Source organism: Aythya marila (assembly GCF_965140915.1).
Source record: "Aythya marila genome assembly, chromosome: 11".
In the NCBI taxonomy this organism is placed as follows: Eukaryota; Metazoa; Chordata; class Aves; order Anseriformes; family Anatidae; genus Aythya; species Aythya marila.
The window spans coordinates 9,770,252-9,791,351 of NC_139052.1; the positions used below are offsets into that span (position 1 = coordinate 9,770,252).

The following is a 21,100-nucleotide window of genomic DNA, read 5'->3' on the forward strand; positions in this document are numbered from 1 at the left end:
ATCCATAAACATCTGCCATCTATGCCAGCTTTCTCAGTGCTAATTAGTCCTGCTATTTCACCTTTCTCTGCTGTAAATATTTTCCAGTAGACACAAGTCTCTGAGGGAGAAGGCAAGAAAAGTTGTGTTGTTTTTTTTTTTTTTTTTTTTTCTTTTACTTTTGGCTTGGGCTTTCTGCTGCTCCCTGTCTACGGCCCCATATCTATCTCATAGCTGGAGAACTTCCCTTAGCCAGACACCAGCTGCCTGGAAAGAGTTAAAAGACCTCAGGAGGAGGTAGAGGTCTGCAGACCTGCATCATGTTCTTGTAGGGCTTCGACAGCAACGGGCTGTTCGGGGATCTCTTCCCCCTGCCCTGCTTCTGGACTGCAGTGGCCCTTGCTAAGGGCAGCTCCTTGGTTCTGTATGGGAGCCCCACCACATGGGCAGTGGGTAGAGCAGGATTCCAAAGCTGGTGTCCCCAGATTTGATCTAAAACTTTGCTTAAAGCTTCCTGCGCCCGTGGCTTTTCCCTTTTATGTGCCTCATTTTGCCCATCTAGGAAAATGGAGATAACACATTCACTGGAGATATTGAAGCACACCAGATTAATGTCAGCCGAGCCCTTGGAGACCTTCAGATGAAAACTGCCACAGCAGCACAAAGGATTATTATTTAAAGTGTAAAATCTACTTGGATCTCTCTCCTAACACCTGGCACTCAATGCACATCCCTCCAACTCACTGTTCAGGCAGCCTTGCGACAGGCACGCTCCCGAACATCTCCCCCTGTGAGTGTTACACCGAGTGAATCACGGACCTGCTTCTCCTCTCACCCTGACTCAAGGCAGCATCAGCAACTCTGCTGACATTGATTATGTCGTTCGGTGCAAAGCAAGCATAAAAAGAGAATCAACCCCAAACCCTTGCCTTCATCTAAAACTTGATCTTCTGGCTATAGTTTTCCTTGCTGGCACAGCAAAAAGCGGGCAGAACCAAATCCCACACCGTCTCAAACTGTCAGCCCCGAATCTGCACACTGCTTGCAGATGTAGCTGTGCACCACAGATGATTTCCTGTCTCCAGTCCATCTGCTCTGTGCTGGCTGGTGCTTTCAGCGTTGTCCCAATACAATCTGGATCCCAGAGCTCCCTCCCTCCCTCACCGTTCTGCCAAACACAGTGTGATTAGCGCAGCCCAAAGCTGTCTGACCCGAAGCTGAGCCTTCATATGGGCCTTCTGCTTCCCAGTATGCTGTGAGGTTGTAAATAAGCCTGATTGTGTTCCTTTACATAATTTTCCTTCCTTCCTTCTTAAGCTTCTTTTCAGCAGTCCAGTCTGAGCAAAAGCAGCCTTAGAAATTCAAAGTTTCTATCCTTGTATGTTTTAGTGGCAAGAACAGCATTTTGTCTATTCATCCACAAGAACAAAATGCGTGGCCTGATGAGTTACTGGAGACAACAAGCCTTTTGGGGTAGGATTTCTTTATGTTTTGGCACAGCTTAAATGTGGCATCCCTGGAAGAATGAACACAAAGTTGGGGAGGGAGAGGAAGGAGCAAATAAAGGGGCTGATGATGCATTTCTCATCAACAGCATCAGCAGCTGAGGTCTTCTGTGTTGCTCTGCTGAAACACTGTGTTTCCCAATGGTGTGTGCCTACATGACAGGCTGAATGTCTTGGGGAGCTGCCCCTTCTTTCCTTACTCTAACTTCTTGCATGTCTTTAGCAGTGTCTGAACTGCTCAGGGGTTTTGGCTCTGCGTGTGCCTCGTGTATGCTCGTGGCTTCCATGCTTCAGTGCTCTAACGTGCGTGATGCTGTATGTGCCCAGAGAGGATTCCTCTTCTGGGGGAAGCCCCTCCTGCAAGCTCTGCCAGTTGTTTGTCTGTTCCCTCCCTTCAGCCTTCCAGGATGGAGCTGCATGGCCAGGCTCCCAAAAAGTTCTTCAGAGCAGTCACCTGTCTCCAGCAGATTGAGACTGAGCACCTAGGTTTGGAAAGGCCAGTGCCTCTGTGAGGAAAAGATATCTTTACCTCTGATTTTAACTACAAAAGCCAAGTATGAGAAGGTGAACTCAGAGACCTCTCAACCTTCTTCCCCAGAGTCCACAAATATTCTTCTTAAGTAGGAATAAAAATACATATTTCCTCCCTGCAGAACAACCTTAACTCTGACCCCTACAGCTCTCAGAATAACATATGATAACGTTTTGGGTCTCTTTTGATATTTATGTTTCCTTTTAAGGTCTTTGGGATTTTAAGCCATAAATTAAGAGTAGATTCTTTGCTTTCTATTAAGCTGGAGCAGTGTCACAGCCACTTGATTAGCCACAGGGGATTTATCACAGTTGTGTGTTATCCACGGTGTGGCTACAGACGCCAGAACTGGCTTAGGACCAGCAGGCTTTCTCAGTTTGGATGCAGTGCTACAGAAATCCTGCGATATTGCTAGTAGAGGTAGTGAAGGGCAACAGGCAGTTTCACTGCTTTCCTGTGGTGCAGAATCTGTTCGTAAACCCAGCGGATGCAAGGCAGTTCTGCGCAGAGCCAGCATTCAGCTGAGTGACTGTGCATGCTGTTAGCTCTGTCTGGCAGGGTGTCTAGCTCCGGCTCAAACACTGGCTCCAAACAGAATCGTCGCTACGCCTTATCGCAGTCCCCAGCCCCTCAGGACAATCTGCCTCTTCCAAGCACGGCACCTCCAGCCCATGCAGAGCCACCAGGAGCTTGCAGTTGTGGTCCCAAGACAGACGGACACGGCAATGCAGCATCGCTCGCAAGGATCTGAGAAATATTGTTGACCTAGTGGTTTGGATGGCCACAGCAAGCTATGTGCCAACATACAACACTTAAATATACAGCTTCGACTTGAATCAAAGCCCTCGTTTCACTGCCAGAGCCAGGCCCCCAATTCTCCAAGGTGTCTTTGATTTCTTCCAGCTCAAAGGTTCAGGACAGAGGAAACCTGCTGCAGCAGAGAGCCAAGTGAGGGGTGCTGCACGGAGTTAGTTGGGACTTCCAGGATCGTGGATTCATGCCATTAGGATCCTGACAGATAGTTTGCTCAGTATGGGCTGGATTTCCAAGACGGAGCCCTTATACCTAGAGATGACTTTGCTGAGGAAAGCTTTGGTCCTTCCACTTTCCCCCACCTATCCTTTTAGAGAGTGCCGCAAGGTGCCTTTGGCTAGAAGCACAGAGTGGACTTTGTAGCAGGGATTCTGAAGCCACAGCTTGTTCTGGACAGTCAAATAACAGCACTATTGGCTCGATCAGAAAATGCCCTTGGAAACAGGTACCTTTAAGCTAGAGTCCATGCTTCCTCCTTCTCCTCCTCCTCCTCCCCACTCCCTTCCTCTAAATGACAGGCAGCTGAAAGCCGGCAGGCAAAAGCAGTTCCAGGGACAGACGGAGGTGTAATGCTCTGGGACCCAGCTGGGGTTGTGCTACAACAGGACAAGAAAGCCCCGAGTGTTAATAATGAAAACCAGAGAAGTACCAATTACCGTGCGTGTTCCTCTGCTCCTGGAGCAGCTATTCTGGAAGGTTTCTCTCCCTAGTGAGCTGGAGGCTGCTTCTGGGCTCTGCAGCACTGGCGAGGCCCTCTCCAGCACACTCCTGGAGTTAGCATTCCCTGCAGTGCCGCAGTGCATTTACAGGAGCTTCTTCTGGTGAAAGGTGTTCATTCCACCCCTGCACTGTTATTCCCGTGTGCCGCAGGGTGAGTGTTTCATATTTTTCTCTTGCACGTGAATGCAAATGTATTCCAAGGAGTGGGCTGGTAGCTCCACAGACTGACATTTGAAATTAGATTTGTCTTACCTGCAGCTCAGACATTTACAGCTGGAGTTCTGACCCAGGCTTACGCTATGGGCAGCAGAGAGAAGCAGGAACTCCTGAGATGTGATGTGTCCCCTTCTCAGGTACACGAGTGCTGCAAACCAGATGTCTCGCCCTCGGTAGGCGTGCTTCCATCTAGTGACTAATGGTCTCTAGGCCCACAGTAGGTGAGCTGAAGCCACCCTTTAGAGCGTGAGAGGAGGCAGCAGGACCCAGTGGCAGAAGCAAACACATTCATTTACGGCTGGATTTTGGAGGTGCACCACGGGATAAAGGCTTGCTGCCCAGCCCTGACCAGAACAGATGCCATTCATCGTATAAGAAGCCCCATATCCATTTACCTTTCCCCTAAACCATCCATTCCCTCAGGCTCTTCACTCTCTACTTTTAATATATTAAAGGAATAAAGGCACTTCCTAAACCAGACTGGGTTTCTCTCTCTCCCTGGCTGGAGTTCCCTGGGTTACAGGAGGGCTGAAGCTCTTTGAAAAACACACATAGGTGGGAGAGGAAAAGTAATTAATATAGTAAAACCCTGGCAATACAAAAGATCCACCCAGTGATCCTTCTGCAAACTGCTGCTCTAGCTTCATTAAAACCATAGCCCATGGCTGTCACTCAGATAGGCTGGCTTCACTTCGGGTTATCTAAATGAGAATGATCGTTTCTGCAATGGAAAAAAAAAAGGTGAAACCAGTAGGAATTATTCTTTATGAATTATGTGCTTGGCTTTCATACTGACCTATTGAGTCAGCATTGAGAGTCGGATTTCCTAGAACAGCCTTTCATGCTGGATTTTGGATATTTTCTTCTTTTCAGCTCAGAAATATCATTAGAATGGCTTTTCTCATGCTAAGTGACACTGTGGACTCCAGCTGCACCTTGGATGCAGCGGAAATAATGGGGTTTAGAAGCAGCTATCCACATCATTCATCATTCTGCTTCCCGGCATTCTTCTGTGGCTCCCTTCTGGTCTGGTTTGAGCACGCTGGCATCTCCTAATGCATGTGACCTCGTGGCATCCTGATTAGGTAGGGAGGTGTTAATATCTGGTGTGGCAACGAGCATTGAAATTGAACAGCTAGCTCTGACAACAGAGTGATGAGCCAATTTAGGGAGCTAAACTGACAAACACGATTCCTTTCTTTCATAACATTAGTTTTCTGCCTTTTTAGCTGCTCAGACTGACTCACTGTGGGAGCAGAGGAGCCAGTCCGTGATGTTGGCAAGGATGGCAGGTTCATATTGCTGCTGGTGGCTGCAAGGAGCAGGACTAGCCCTGTAAGGGCAGCAAGCAGGTAGATGGACCTTGCCATACAGTCACACAGCATGCCTACGGCCCTGTCCCCTGCTTCCCTGACAGACAGACAGCTCCTCAGTAATCATCTGCCCCAGCTTTCTGCACTGGGGCTCCGTGGAGCTGTTCAGCACTCAGGAAATGCTTCTCCCTGCAGTTTTTGTCACTGCACTCTCTGTTTTTGTTCATAACTCAGCAAACTGAAAATGGCTTTGCCACCCTATATAAGCCTGTGTCAGTGTCTCCCTGTCTTTTGGCCAACTCGTAAGAAAGTCGCATTTGTGGCTTATTTTACATCTGAAGAACCTAGAGTAAATCTTGTTACACCCCTAGGGAAATTGCAGGTCTGGATAAATGCACTCTGCATGGCTCACTTGGAGGTCAGCTTTGCAGCAGCACCAGGAGGCATGCTGTTTCCGTTTCCTTCCATTAAATCCAAGTAGGACATTGTGTCACCAGGTTGCGGGCTGAGACACAAACCAGCCAGGCTGCACGTGCCAAACCACGGGGAGGCCTCCTGAGAGGGCCCGGCTGTGACAGCAGTGAGTCTCTGCTGCACTCACACCCAGCCCTGCAAATATTTCACTCCTCCAGCAACAGCAGCAGCACAGCACTGTGTGTGGGGAGTGGTGATTAATATTTCTCCAGGTGGAACTCTAGGGCAGGACACGCTAGGGCATGGCTCTCAGGCCTCCATCCCTCCCAGATTGCTGTGGCGATGCGGCAGCGTGTGGGAAAAGATGTCAGATGTGTTTGGGGTCTCTGCAGGGTGATGTCAGAGCGAGAGCATCTCCCTTGTAGTAGGTGGCCGTGCTGCCTCCTCTGCATCCCAACAATCCTGCTTCCTTGGAGGGACTGCTGCTACTACAGCAGCATGTAGGGGCTGCTCCCTGCTCCCCCTCTTCATGGGATGTGTTCATGGGAAAAGAGGCTGGAAGAGGCTCTGTGCTCAGTCACGCAGGGTGACCATGCTCTCCAGGGCTCTGCTGCTGCTCACCGTGGCATGTTGCAGGGCAAGGAAAACCAGTCCTAGGCAGGCGTGTAGCTTAGGGCTGCTGGGCATAAAAGAGCCAAGCACCCTCAATGTCTCTACAACAAAGTCCCCCCCAAATAGTGTCCATCAAGTAATTCTTGACTACCTATGTGGATTTGATGACGGAGTACCCAGTTGTCTCCGTGTGTCCTGCTTATGACTAGTGCTGTGGACGAGAGGGATGTAGGCTTCCTTGGTATCAGAGAAATCAGAGAACTGGCTGCAGAGAAGGGGTTGCAGCTCCTTTCTGTCAGGTTTCTGGGTGTCCTTGCGAAGAGCTGCTGTGTAGCTCTGGCATGTTTTTCTTTTCCTTGCGCTTCATTTAAGTGCAATTTCATATCCATCTCGTAAGACTTGAAGTGATGCAGCAGCTGGTACAAGAATTAGTTAAACCAGGTGCTCTGGTAGAAGTCTACTGAGTTTGAGGCTGTTCTTTCTTGCATTTGATACATACAGAGGCTACATCCAACATCCGATACAAAGACAGCTTCAGCCATGGGTCAGTGCAACACATATATCCAACAAGAGCAGAAATCAAAGAAGGTCACTGCGGTTAAAAAGATGTGATGATGGAGTTTATTTCTGAGGTGTGGCTGATGTTCTGGAAATATTTGCAACCAACTTATTTTATAAGAGCAGTTATGGAGCTTTCAATGTAAATTGAAGGTAAAATCAAAGGGCAAGAGGGTTGAGTGCTTACAATTTTGTATTTTGGTTTTTAATCTATTTTTTTTTTCAGCTGGCTCTGCTCGCGTACAGTGACTGACCCGAGCTGAGCTGATGCAGCCTTTCCTGTCACATCAGCAAGGCTCTTGACCCCGATACTGCGTCTAATTATGCTGGGTTGGTTGTTTGGGGAGCTGCCATCTAATCTGCTCCCTCTTGTCCCCTGCAGATCTTCCACATGACCTATGATCTGGCTAGCGCGGTGGTGCGCATTGTGAACCTGATCGGGATGATGCTGCTGCTGTGTCACTGGGATGGCTGCCTCCAGTTCCTCGTGCCCATGCTGCAGGACTTCCCTGATGACTGCTGGGTATCCCTCAACCGCATGGTGGTAAGTGCTTGCCCGTCATGTTCCCCAGGCCCCTGGTCGCCTCCCAGCACTAACGTGGTGTCCCCAGCTTCCCATTTCCCCCACGTCCTTTCAGGGGCATCCTCCACGGTCCAGCAAGCGCTGGTAGAGCCATGGCAGTGTCAGAGCACAGCCCCAGCACAGCCTGCTGCGGGCTGCCTGCAGCGCAAGGCAGGAGCCAGGCTCCCCCTCCTGGCAGGAGACAGCAAAGAGCAAAAATGAGAGCGTCTTTCTGCTGGGATCTGAGATCCCTCTTTCTGCTGAGCCAAAGGGAAGAGGCAGGGGAGCCCTAGAGCCATAGCTGGGTCTTATCCGTAACATCCTAATTCCCATTACTGGTCCCAAGGAAACTGTTGAGCCTCCTGCTCCATAGCCACATGAAGGGTGGGTGTGATCGCACTGCCTGCTGCTCCTTGGGGAGCTGCACCATATCCCATTAAACCAGGCTGAAGCAGACAAGCCACAATTTGGCCTTCCGTTGTAGGAACAGCGACCAGACTTCCCTGTAATGTCCCAAGCTGTGCTGCTCAGTGCGCTGTTTGCTGTGAGGGAGATCTGTACCATATGGTGCATGCGCGGGGATTTCATGGTACCTTTCAACTGTCTCACTGAGAATTCAGGATCTTTTATTCAAAGGGACAATGTCCAGTTGATTAAGCAGCAACAACTGACAAAGCTTAAAAAATTGCCTCTTATTGCAGCTCTTAACCTCCAGATTCCCCCAGCCAGTTCCTTCTTTAAAAAAAAAATAATATCAGGCACTCATGCAGAACAGAACAAATGTAAAATGTTTAAAACTGCCAGCTTCCATGCCTCCCACATGCGGAGCTGTGGGCACATGCTGCCCATGCTTGAGATGAGTGAGCAGCCATGAAAAAGTCGTCTGTTTGGGGGTTTATTTGTTATTTCTTCCCTCTGCAGTAATCATTCATTTCCTGCTGTTGAAAGGTGCCAGACTGGCAGTTCTGGAGACTCCAGTCCCTTATTTATCTATAGCAGAGGAACAACCCATGCAGCAGCTGCCCTGTCTTCCCCAGTGCTGCCTTTTTATTATTTATATGGCAGGAGCAATGACAGATCAAGGCCTCATTGTGCTTGTGCTCTTCAGGTTCAAAAGGACAGACAGCTCCTTGTCCTGGAGAGCTCAGAGGTGCAGGCGAATCAACCCCATTGGATGAAGTGGCTCAGCCACGGTGTCCTTGCAGGACAGTCTGAGAGCAGCAGATCTGAACCGTGTTTCCTTATTCCTCACATACGTTTCCCAGTCCTGCTTCCTGCTCTTTCCCACTTAAGTGGTTCAGTCTTCTTGCAGAGGGAGTGCTCGTTAGCCAAATGATCGTTGAGGATATGTTTATGTGCATTGAGAGCTTGGGTGAAAACCGCAGATCAAAGGGTGAGCCACCTCATGTTCTTACTGCTTAGGCTGGGCACCTTTATTAGCTGCAGGGCTGAGGAGGAGGGGGAAGGATGTGTCCTGCAGGCAGGAGGACTCAGCAGAGTCTCCAGGAAGGATAGGATAGAAACTTTTTATTCAGAGCGTGGCTTTACCAGGCAAGGACTCATGCTGCAGTGCTTGTCTTCCCCTCCTTGAGAGCCTGTGAAGCTGGGAATTAAATTTGCCTTGTGTGATTTTTTTTTCAGCTTCTCATCTGCAGCTAAATCACTTTCATTTTTTCCATTTCTTAAAAGTGAAAAAAAATGGTGATCTCAATGACTGTCTCAGAAATGGAATCTCAGGAAACTGGGATGGGGAGCTGGAGAGATGGTTATCTGCCCCACCTAGAATTTAGGTGGCTTCCGTTCCAGAATTTGTACAGGAAAATGCCAACCCCAAAATAGCTCATTTTTAGAACATTCAACAAAAAGAATTTTTGGAATCAGATAGTTTCTTCTCACACTAAGGCTCTGTCCTCTGATCTCCTGGGACTTCCAGATGTGTCACTGGGAGCCTGCTCCCTAGCGATGGATGTGGACGGCACGATTAGTGCACCGATTTCCTTGTAGTCTGATGTGAAGTGGTGGGAGAGGCCACCAAGTCAGGAAACAGCCAGAAAACAATGGCCTGGGCTGCTCCCAGGCCTTGGTGCTGAGGTGCTGATGGTGCTTGTGCTCTCTGAGAGCTGTGCTGGGCAGGGCTGGGAGGCCCCGATGGCATCTGCCTGTGACAGTCCCCAGGGTGGATCTTGGGATGCCCAGTACGGACCTGGTCACAGCTGGGAAGGGATAAACGCACTGGGTGCACAACTGCCGGGACTGCCCACAGGAGCTAAAAAAATTGGGGTGGAACCACTGCGGGGAGAAAAGGAATCTTCTGAGGCTGCTGCATCCAAGGGGAGCTATTCGTAAGGTGCCAAATGCTTTGGAGGCTTGCTCCTTGAGTGTGCTGGTGCTGCTTATCCCTGCTCCAGAGTTTCCCACCTAGCCACTTGGCAGTCCATAAAGCCGGCTCCGACTCCAGTGCAGCAGGAAAAGAAGATTCATCACCTCCCATCTGCTTCCTAAAGTTTGATCCTCTTCCAGGGGATCTGTGAAGCATCTGGTGTTGCCAAAATCATATCAGGGGCTCGATAAATCCCTGGGTCCAGTTCATTTTGTTGTTTTCTATGTTTCCATCTTTCATCTTTTGCAATTGTAGCACTGACTCTGTGTGAGCCTTCTTTCTGAACGGGCTCTGACATGGCAGGGAAGGATGTCTGCGGTATTAATTGCTCAGCCCCAGTCTCAGGGGCCTTGGCGTTAGCTTCCCTACAGGGCACTTTATTAAAAAGGGAAACACTGGTGAGTCAGCTCCAGGGAGGCATATGTGCGGGCAGCAGCATCGCCCCATGACCCTCGCCTGGCAGCTCCTCATCAGAGAAATCTGAGCTCTGCTGAGACCTGAAAGCTGCTGGAAACACGTGGCTCGCTCCCCTGGGTACGGCGCTCAACTGATAAACCCTGCGGGGAAGGCAAACATCCCCCTGTCAAATGCAGCGACCTTGCACGGGAAATACTGCTCATCTTCCCTTCTGCTCCCCTTTGAGCCTACCACCCCCTCCCTTGCCACACTGTTGTTGTGTTGCTGAGAGAAAGGAAGAAGAGATGCCGCTGCAGCATGTAGGGTGGAAGACAGAGCAATCCTGCATGGGGCTCCTGGCTGATTCCTAATTCCCCCCAAGGCTCTGGTGAGCAGCTCCCTCATACCCTCACTCACAGCCTGCAAAGCTGCGTAGTAGTATTGTGTTTTATAAACCTGTCAAGGAGCAGCTGCATGGGTAGGGCTGCTCCATGATGGTGTCAGCAAGGTGACCCCTGCACAGGCAGTGCCCTCATCTGCTGGACCTGAACAGGGTGGGCAGAGCAGAATTGGTGATGGAAGGCTCTGTTGATCATCCCAGAGAAGGCAAGGTGCTAATGGTGTCCAAGGCCCATCCAGGGAGTCCAGTTAGGAGTGGCAAGACATGGGACCAGAGGCAGGGCTGGAGATGAGGCTAAAGTGTCCAAGGCCCAGCCAGGGGACAGGGCTAGCAGAGGTACAGCCCTGACAGCTCTGACAAGGACTGGGTGCCCAGGCTGAGCTCCAGGAACAAGGTGTGCATGGGTGGGGGTCCTACACAAAGCTGATGGGCAGTGAAGACTTTGTGGTGCACCTGGAGTCCTGAGAGGATCTTCTCTTCTGTAAGGTAAAGGCCACACAAAACTTGCCCTGGAAACAAGCCTAGAAACAAGCCAAGATGCTGTCCTGTGAGGTACGACCCTTCAGCTCCATCTCTGATCCCACTATTCCTGTCCCTTATACTGGATCTGAAGGTCCGTTTCCCTGCCCAGCAGTTATGGTGTTGTCCAGGGGAGGGCAGTGATGCTCAGAGGCCTTATTGTGCAGCACGACCCAAGTGGTGGGCAGCAGCAAACCCGGGGTAACAGCCTGTGGCCAGCATATATCACAGCTGGGACCAACAGGGGGTTCACAAAGAGTGCTCACACCCCGGTTGGCTGGGCTGGTGGTCTCAGACATGAACCACACATAACCTCCAGCTCATCTGGCTAGGGTGACAGCTGGAGGGGGAAAATACACCCGTTCACTACAGACAGACTCTTAATTCTGTGAAACGTCAGTGGTATAAGTCAGGCATTGCCTTGTGCCCGTGGACTGCGCCCCTACCCCAAGAGCTTGCCAGGACTTTTCTGTTTCCCCACTTCTCTCTCTCTAGTCCTCTCCTATGAGGGCTGGGCCAGGCACACTCACACGTTCCTCAGATCCAGCAGTGTCCTGTGAGATCCCGTCCTGTTTCTCTAGGTGCTCCTGTAAGGCACAGAGCCCCATGCTGCCTTTGAAGAGTTTCAGCTATGTGTTTCCAAGTATTCAGGGGTGGATCTGAGCAGAGGCATTGAAGTCCAGACACTAATCCTAGAGAAATCCTTATGGTCCTGCCAGCGTGGATGTTGAAAGCAAGCTAGTTTGAGAAACCACTTCAAAGTAACTTTAACTCCTGTTTGCAAACACTCTTAGTGCCTGGCATGTGTTTGAGATAACATCCCTCTTGACTATGCTCAAGCACAGATCTGTGGCTCCATTTTAGCTTGCTGTGAGATTTGGCAGAGGAGGAGTCATTTTCTTTCTGCAGTTTTAAGGCCTCATTTACCTCCCCTAATGGATCTGTAGGGCAGCCCCCCCACTGTAGGGGCTGGTCTGATGGTGTACTGCCCCAGCAGAGGGGCAAGCTGTGTGCGTATAGGGCACTGTGATGCTGGTAAACTTGTGTCCACATCACATTTTGAACCAGTGCTGCTCATCTGACATAATTCTGTAGAAAACAAAAGGGTGTAGAGCAGGCCTGAAAGGTAAAGATGCACTGAGACCTATAAGCAAAGAGTCATCGTGTAGGCTGTGCCATGATGATCCAGCGCCCTTTACAGATGCTCAGAGAGCTCAGAGATCGTGTCCTGAAGGTAATTGCTTTGAAAGGTTCCCCTTCATGGAAGTGCCTCCCTTTCAGCAGTCCTTGAGCTCTTCTCCCAGCAGGCCACACTGCTAGGGAATGCTGTAAACACTCCAGGTTTTCCTCCAGCTCTCGCCCCTCAGCCTGTCATTACTCAGCCAACTCCTCGCTGCTGGGATCTGTAGAGCTTCCAGGGAGCCAGAAGTGTTTCTGCAGGCTGCTGGGGCTCACTGGTGTTGGGCATCAAGGGTTTGGATGACTAATTCCTTCCAAATGCTGGTTTCCTAGACCCAAAAGTTAGTTGGGAACTATTGTCTCCTATTTACTGAGGAGGGAACCAAATCTGGGGTGGTCCCATGACTTGTCTGCTCCCTAACAGCAAGTTGCTGGAAGAATGGCTTTTAAAACTCAAACCTCCCTGATGCCCAGATTCTCCTCTTTGCTCATTCCTGGTCACTAAAGACGCTGGCAGCCAGTTTCCTGATGTTTCCAAATCCAGCTCAACCAATCTTTTTCTGTCTCCCCAAATTCCCTCTGGAATATCTGCTCAGCATTTCTTTTCTCGTTGCCCTCAATTCTGTTCCGGAGATGCTGCCCTCTTAAACTACTGCCACACTGAACTCAGGAGGCAGCAGCATTTCTGCAGTGCGGGTGAGAAGTGTCTGCATGGGAAAGGTATTTGCTTTGAGAACCTTCTGGCTAAGAAGAGAACTGGCCTGAGGGGGCAAGGGGAGAAGAACTCACGCGCTGCTCCATCAGGCCAAGTGCCCATCTCTGTCCTTTCTCTGCCAGACTCAACTGGTGGGTCCATAATAGACGGGTGGGCTGGGGTGAGCTTAACCCCTGCGCCATGGGTTGCTGGATTTTTGTCCTGAAACTGCCCTGTTCAACCAGGAGCATCAAATTGTTCAATTGATAGCCAAATCATGCTTTTTCACGTCTTGCAGTTTGTATTTAGTGCTAGGACTGACTCTTATCTCCTCTCCTTGCCGTGCTCCTCTCAAGGAGCTGCATTCGGCCCTGTGCAGGCAGCAGAGCACAAATTCTTTTTGATTCCCTTTTGGAGAGTCACACTGGAGCAAGCCAACTGCATAGCCAGGAATAGAGACCCCAGTGGCCGCATTGTCTGTTCTGAGGACTCAAAGGTATTTTTTTCCAGTGCAGGAGGTGAACTGATTCTGCTCTGTTAGGGAGGGGAGCCCAGACAGGCTGGCGCCAGGAGGGAGCGGTCCCTTCTGGGACCCTGGATGTGCTGCTGCTTCTGTGTCCGCTTCGCTGTCACTTGTGTTGCTTTGCCCTTCTTGTTGCAGTGTGAATCAGGCCTGTCTTGCATAACGTAACCAAATAGGGCTGAGGTAACACTACCGCCTGTCTTTGTCCACGTGCTTATCTCCTAACCAAGCGTGACCACTCTCTGGAGGCTCCAGCTCTTTGCCACGGCTCCCAAACAGCAACAGTACGCTTTGGTTCTGTTCACTACCAGTCAGCTTACTGAAAAATTTCCATCAACATTAGTGACACCCAGAAAGCTGTTTTTTGTAGACAGGTCATCAGCCATTCACCTGATTGTGATTTAATCCCTCCAGGGAGGCATCCAGCACTGCTGGTCACTGGTGCTGAGGCTGCTGCATCTCTCTGAAGGAGTTCCCAAAAGTATTGCTCATCTCTGCCAAGCCCCAAAGCAGGCCTGCTGCACCATGACCTTCTAAGTTGCCGTGGTGTATGTATCTGCACTGCTATATCCACGATGTTAGCACCTTCCTAGGAACAGAAAGAAGACTGATGAATGTACAGATTATGTGCTGTGATGAATGTCACCGTAGCAGCGGTATTTTTTCACATGCCTTGTAACAGCAGTGTGTGATGACAGTGCATTTACTTTACAAGGTTTTGTGGCAAGGACTTGCTAGCATATAATACCCACAGGACAGTAAATGTACCTTGTGCTGTTCCATGAACTCAAGCTAATCAGAATAGTCATGAAGCTTATGTTGTATTTTTCTCCCTTTCCCATGATATAATTGCCAAGGTGCCTCTGCTGTTAGTTGCAGTGGGAGAGCACAGGGTGTCCAAAACAGGCCATTGACTTCAGCTGGCTTCTCACGGTGGTTTATTGCATCTCTCGAATGAGACCATTTGTTCAGCTCCCCGAAAAAAAGCCCAGTTTGAAGCTGCAAAGAACTCGCTGTCTGGACATTATCATCTTAATTTTCTGCCCTTCCCATCTCTTCAGGTAATGACCAGAGATCCTGAACATTTCCTAAATTGCCGGGGAGGAAGTGATTTTCCCCACTTTAAGATCTTACTGCTGGCAACCTTGCTCAGGCTCTCTTTTACCAGTTCTCTGAAAAATCCATTTCCCGGGAGAGTAATCATTTGCATCAGTCCCTTCTCCCACATGTGGGTCTCTTTGAAATTATCCCAGTGCATGATCCCATTTTATCCCAGGTTAGCAGCGTGTCAGTCTGGCTTCCTTTCTGAAAAGCCTTGCTGGAAAGAGCACATGGGACCTCTAAAACCCTGACCAAAGTCAGTTATTGTCAGATGGCTGAATTTAGGCTTTGTTTTTAAATCCAGCATGCCCAACACTTCCAAGCCATCGAGGAATCAAATTGCTTGTTTAACATACAGGGGTGCTTTAAACATGGACTTTGGGGTCTAACATTAGGTATCCTTTTCTGAAATGTGTACATCTCCAAGAATGTCGTGTCCCACTGCTAAAGCTTTGTCTGTCTATCTGTCTCTTTAGAATGACTCCTGGGGGAAGCAGTATTCCTATGCGCTGTTCAAGGCAATGAGTCACATGCTCTGCATTGGGTACGGGCAGCAGGCGCCCGTTGGCATGTCAGATGTGTGGCTCACTATGCTGAGCATGATTGTCGGTGCCACCTGCTATGCCATGTTCATCGGCCATGCCACAGCCCTAATCCAGTCTCTGGACTCCTCACGGCGTCAGTACCAGGAGAAGGTAAGGACTGGGCTTTGCAACCCTTATGTGACCCAAGGGTGGTTTACGTGTTGTCTGGAGGAAATCAGGGCTGCGAGTAACTCATGCGAGAGGCCAAAGGTCTGGTGTCTTTGACACCACAGCAGTTTACGGGTAATTTAATTTGTTTATCCAGACAGACCCATGGAGGAGACAGATGTGGGATCAGATGAATAATAGTAGGGCAACTGGGTGATTCTTTTTGTATCAGACTATCTTTTCAGATTGGCATTATCAATGTCACTGGTATCTAAAATTAAAAGTCACTTTTTCCTTTCTGAGATCTTCTTCCAAATCCCAAGTAAACACTCAGAACGTGCAGCTTTGTTTAGCAAGCACTTCCTTTAAAAATATCCAGATTAATCTCTTCAGTGCTTGTGAGGGAAGCTACCTAACAAACCCCAAAGCACAGATCAAAGCTCAGGAGCACCAGTTAGGTTCCCCAGGTAGCTATCGAATTAATTGCGCGGTGGTTGAATTGCATAATGTAGGGCACAGAGAGAAATGTCACCATTGATCAGGTTACCACTGCAGTGGCAATAACGCCTGGTGGTGGCTTTAAGGTGATGCTGCGAATTTGTAAGAAGTTAAGGGGCAAACAGGGGCACTCACTGTGATATAAAAACTTATGGAACTGCCTCAATTCCTTCACTCTTTCCATGCCTGCAGTATATTGCTGTCTGTACAGTGGCATTTCGTCTTCTAAAGCAAAGGAGCTGCTGCTGCAGTGATGCTTTTCCTTCTAGGATATGGGCAGGAAAAGCTGCCTTCACCTTCTGGTTGAAACAGCAGGTCTGCACCTCCACGAAACAGGAGGGCTCACTGAAGAGTGACTGTGTGTAACTGAGAGCAAGGGCCTGGCTGGCTCAGAGGTGTTACAGTCAGGGTCAGGTGAAGATTAAGAAGAGGAAGAATGAGGTGCTAGTACTACTCTGACCTTGCCTGGTGCAATTAGATTAGGTGAGAGGGTAGCTGGTGTTCAAGTCCATAAAGTACGGCTAGTATGCACGGGCTTAAGAAAGGTGAGGTTTAAGTTGCTGCATGGAAGGGGGTGGGAGAAAGGCTTTATTAGGTGGCCTAGAGCAGGTCTGAGATACGGGGATTACAATGCTGGGCCACAGAAAGACCTTGTAGGAGGGCAGAGACTGAAAGCAAAGACCAGAGGGTGAATCATGCTTTTAGGATAGGGAAAATATCAAACCTCAGCTTGAGCTAAAAGAAAAAGCCCAGGAGAAAAAGCATGGAGGTCTGGGGTGCGTTTTGCCTCTGTGTTCCAGATTGGCTGGACTAAGGCTAATTGAGACTAAGGCATGCCAAAGAGAAGGACACTGCAGCACTAGGAATGCAAGCTGATAAAATCTGTGTATGCAGAATATTTATTCAAATGTGTTTGAAGTAGCATAGAAGTCAAGGACTGATTTGCAAATCCAGCCACCTGGTCAGCCTAGCCGCAGCCAAGTTTACACCTGCAGGACTGGGCAGCACGATTTTTTCCCCAGCCAGGTCTGAAGACAAGGGCAGAACTTGACCCTGGACATTTGATTCCACTCAGTGCTCAGGGAAATCAGTCACCAGTAAGCCAGCAGAGACTGTAGCCAGGGTGTCAGAAGTGTGAAATGTTAAATAAAGCCTGATTAGAATGTGAAGAAGTGAATGAGAGGGTTAATAGATCCAGGAGAAAAGCTTTGTGATGAAAGCAGTGAGTAGAGGGTTTAACAAAGGGTGTATTTCATGTGTAGTGGTTATAGCAGGTTCATTTCCCAAGGTATTCTCCTAGGAACAAAGCCTCAGGGACTGAGTACATTCAATTTCCTCTTGCAAATGGGACAAATGATGGTCTAAAAACAAATATGTATTTACTTTCTGCATTCCTTAGCACTTGAATAGCCATGATTAAAATGAGGCTGCTTCGTGATTTGCAGCCCTGCAACTCAATTTAGTTCGGTCCTCTTGGGACAATGTGTCTGTTGAAGCATATTATAAGCAAAGAATCTCAACAAGTTGGCAGGGTCGACTGGGAGAAGCAGGCAGGAGTTTGGAGACTTCTGCCGAGTACCCCTTCGGGTGCAGATAGGGCTCTGCCTCTTACCTCAACAGGCTGCAGAGGTTTTTGCAGCTGTTCCGGGAGTAGCCAAAGAAAGGGGGTACAGTTGGGAGGGAGAGGAGCGGCAGAAATTACCATCGTAACAGGACAGAAGAGTATAGCTAGCAACTTTATTGGCAGGCTTTGTGTAACCTTCAAGACAAGGTTTGGGAGGGAATTTGTAGTGAAATTTCAGATTGGTCTGTGTCTCTGCCAAACAACTTGTTCTTCCCTTGTACAAACAGGGTTTCTGAGAAGAGGAATAAAAGACAAGATGTGCTGGCTGTTGGATTCAATAGCAGGCTTGTCACAGTAAACAGTACATGATTTAGCCCCATCTTTCACTCTTGATTGGATTCATTGAACATTTGGAGACACTATCCCTGTTCTGTCTAAATCCCCTCCTGTAGCATCTGAACTTCATGCTGTGCTGGTTTCTGCAAGGCAGGGAAGCCATACAGGATCAGCATGTTGGTAGGAAGCACGGAGATTTTGGAGAGGGAGGTTGAACCTTCCAAGACAACTCAGTGCCAGGGTTCCCAAGTGCAAGCGGAGAGTCCCATGTGGCACAGAGCACTCACACCAGCTCAGGCACTGGAAGTGGCACAGCCATCATGTAAGTATGGCTCTGTGCCATCCTTAAAAAGCTCTGAGGCGGAATAACTCTTTAGCTCTGGCACTGTGAAGTGGCTGTTTTATTTCCAGTCCCCGAGACAAAGCTAGAACAGAGCTCTCTGTCCTGTCCTGCATTGCACAGTGTGTTACACCCTAAATGGCTTGCCTGTGGTCACACAGGGAGAGTCAGTGACAGCAGGGTCAGAAGCTGACTCCTATCTCTATACTGCAGTCTAGTGTCTAGCTTCAAAATCTCTTTGCAGCCATGACTGGTATCCTTTCTCTTACGTGTGTATGATGGGAGAATATTAGAAGTTCATCCTGAGGGGTTCTGATAGAAAAATCTTCCAAAGTCATGGAGTTAACATTTTATAACTGAATTGATCTGACAGCTCTGACCAGCGAGGGGAAGCCTTGCACACCTGTTTTCACACGGCGCTCTCCTACTCAGAGCTGCACAGTTCCATTCTTGTGCACCACATCGTATGCTTCTCAGACCTCTACCGAGACGATTTCTCTCTTCTGGGTTAGTTTTCTGCCAGGTGACTGGGTTGAATTGCTGTAGAGTCCGGCGAGTGCCAGAGCTGGTGCAGGGTGATGGTGGACGAGGTCCATAGCCAAGAGCAGAGGCTCGAGGCCTGTTTCGGCTGTTCTTGTATCAACTCACAACTTAGCATGTAGATTCATCATTGACTGCAAAATCATCGTGCAACCTGCAGTAACTGTGGCTCACAAGTACTTGGAAAGTACAAGAGTGGGAGAGTGCTTCCTGCTCAGGAGATGAGTAAACTAGTTGCATATGAAAGTTATTTTCATGCTTTTTGCAGGTTGCCCTATTAATTTCTTTCTCTAATCCTAAAGCTCAGCTGGATTAACATTTATGTCAAGTCACCACGAATGCACACACACACACTCACTCATTCTCCCTGGTAGGCGCTGTAACCTTGAGGCTTTTGGGAGCAGTGATTATGCTGCTGACTGCAGCCATGCTCCTCGGAACAAAGCAGAGAGAGACTCTGGGCTTTACTCTTCCATCGCAGCAGGATGCAGGCAGTGATGGGCATCCTGCAGAGAGGCTCGGCTCTCCCGCGTTATCTGCTCAGGTACATGCAGAAGAATGACTGATGACAAGTAGGAATTGCTGCTGTCAGCATTGCAGAGCCCGGCAAAGCTGTAATCTCTTCTGCCAGAGCCTCATCTCTGCTCAAGATCTGTCTGCTACACTGGTGTTCTCTCAAGCTCTCTGTTCTCCATATTCATTCCCCTGCTCCCCCTTCCCCTGAACAGTCTATCCAGTGCCTGTTGTTCTTAAAATACAGATTGAAACCGGGTAGATACTTACATATGCACAGCGTTGTTCCGAAGAAGCACCTGCTGCAGCACAATTGCAAAGGGTAACATTACAGAGAGAAGTGCTCTCCAATTCCTGCAGAAGCACTCCTGACATCATTTGTAGTTCCTGAAACAGCCCTGTTCAACCGCCAGCACCCTCATTCCTGCAACAGACTCATCCCATTCTCTGGCTGTCCACGCCAAAATGCACTTTGCTGTCCAACTCTCAACATTTCAATCCTTCTGTCATTGGCCTGAGCTCAGCAAAGAGGGTTTTGATACTGGTAATTGGGGAAAATGTAATAACTGTAAAGGCTGAAGCATACTGTCTGGAAAGTACAATCATTGTTGGAGGACAAAGCAGATGTTAGACCAATATTCATCAGGACAGAAGTGGGAGACTCTTGTCAGGCAACAGTTTGAACCAAGTGATGTTGTGTGATCCTTCCCACAGCATCCCTGTGGCACAGTACAGGTCAGGGTGATCTCAGCGTACTGGCTTGATGCCACTGGCCAGAGATGATAGCCTTCATCCCTCAGACTGTCAGGCACAAGTCCTCTCCCCAGAGAGCCACGCTAAGTCTGCAGCATGAGTTATTCCCCTGAGAATGGAGGCAGTTTGGGGACTGGATCAGCCCTGCGGACTGAAATTCGGTGCTCCAAAAACGGACAGAGCCAAAAGAGCACACACTGCCATTGTGCCTTACTGCTACAGAGGGGGCTGGGAAGCCATCTCCTGGGCTTAATCAGGCCTTTCCCTTCCTTGGAGACCAGCAGGACAGAGTTTTATTACACAGCAGGCTTAAGAAGTGATTTTTTTCTCCTGGTATGTAATTAAACTGTGAAACTTAGTGCTACAGGGTGCTGCGGAGGCCCAAAGTTTAATGAGCCTTAGAATATTTAAATAAATCCACACAAGGAAAATCTTTGAAGTGTTACTGAATACTAAGATGCAGCCATAACCCCTGGCAGTGGGTATCCCTCATCCTCTTTTGTCAGAAGCTGGGAGGGTATGGCCAGGAGCTGGGCTGCCCTACGCCTCGTTTGTTCTTTCTCCTCTTCCTCAAGGCATCTGAAACTGTCAGAGACAACACAGGCGAGAGGAGCCCTCAGCTCACCCTTTTTGTGTTTTTAGGCTGTTGGACTACACAGTTTTCTGAACGGGCTCCAAATGAACGTGTGCATGGAATTTGGTGCAGAGATCCTAGCTGGAGTCCTGGACAGGGTATAATCACATTAGCCTGGCAGCACGCCTTTGCTGATTAGCCCCCTTCCCTCCCCTCTAAGCAGAGCTAATTAACCCAAACGCAGCACTGCACCGAAGCTGTATTAATTCTTGTGGCTCCAGGGTTGGTTTAGCCAGTGCTACCTTGGGGATGACACAGTGCAGAAATATGAAAATAACTCGTGTCAGCTGCTCTGCTGGCGTGGAGTTGGGCAAAGACTGCTGCTGTTCCTGCACGCACTCTGTCAGATGGCAGATTTCTTGTTCATTACCAACCTGGACAGGGTTTGTAGTGTTATTCCCAAGACAACAGGTCACCAGCATTGGTGGTTCCTCAGGTGGTGGTCTCAGTTTCTTAGAGTCCAAAGGGGCAAGTGTCCCCCCCAGCTAGTGTCTCGGTTCTGGATGGTGGGAAGGCTGCAGAACTCCCTGACTCTTGTGGTAGGGTGTGTAAAGGAGAGGCTTGGGAGTGTGTAGCACTCCAGAAATTGAAGGTGTCTGGAAAATTTAATCAAATGCAAAATGTAATCAAATTTCCTCATTGGAAAAAAGTTTGGAGAGCCTTGCTTTATCCTGTTATGGTTGTGCTGGTTGCGTGTTACCTCAAGTCTGCTCAGAGATGGCCTGAGAAGTGTTATGTCCTATGCTACCATCAATCAAAGCATTTGGGATAGATAACAAGGCTTATAAATGATGTGCTTTACTGATTGTGTCTA

At 49.0% G+C, this 21,100-nt stretch overlaps 1 protein-coding gene across 1 annotated transcript in view; it reads left to right on the forward strand.

Moving 5' to 3' along the window:
• Positions 1-21,100, forward strand: part of HCN4 (hyperpolarization activated cyclic nucleotide gated potassium channel 4) — a gene marked incomplete at both ends in the record, with an annotated part of 98,702 nt that overhangs the window by 49,837 nt on the left and 27,765 nt on the right. Inside the window, 2 exons of the mRNA XM_082769022.1 lie at positions 7,045-7,206; positions 14,893-15,111. Of these exons, the coding sequence (XP_082625148.1) occupies positions 7,045-7,206; positions 14,893-15,111 (381 nt within the window). The remainder of the gene's footprint in view (positions 1-7,044; positions 7,207-14,892; positions 15,112-21,100) is intronic.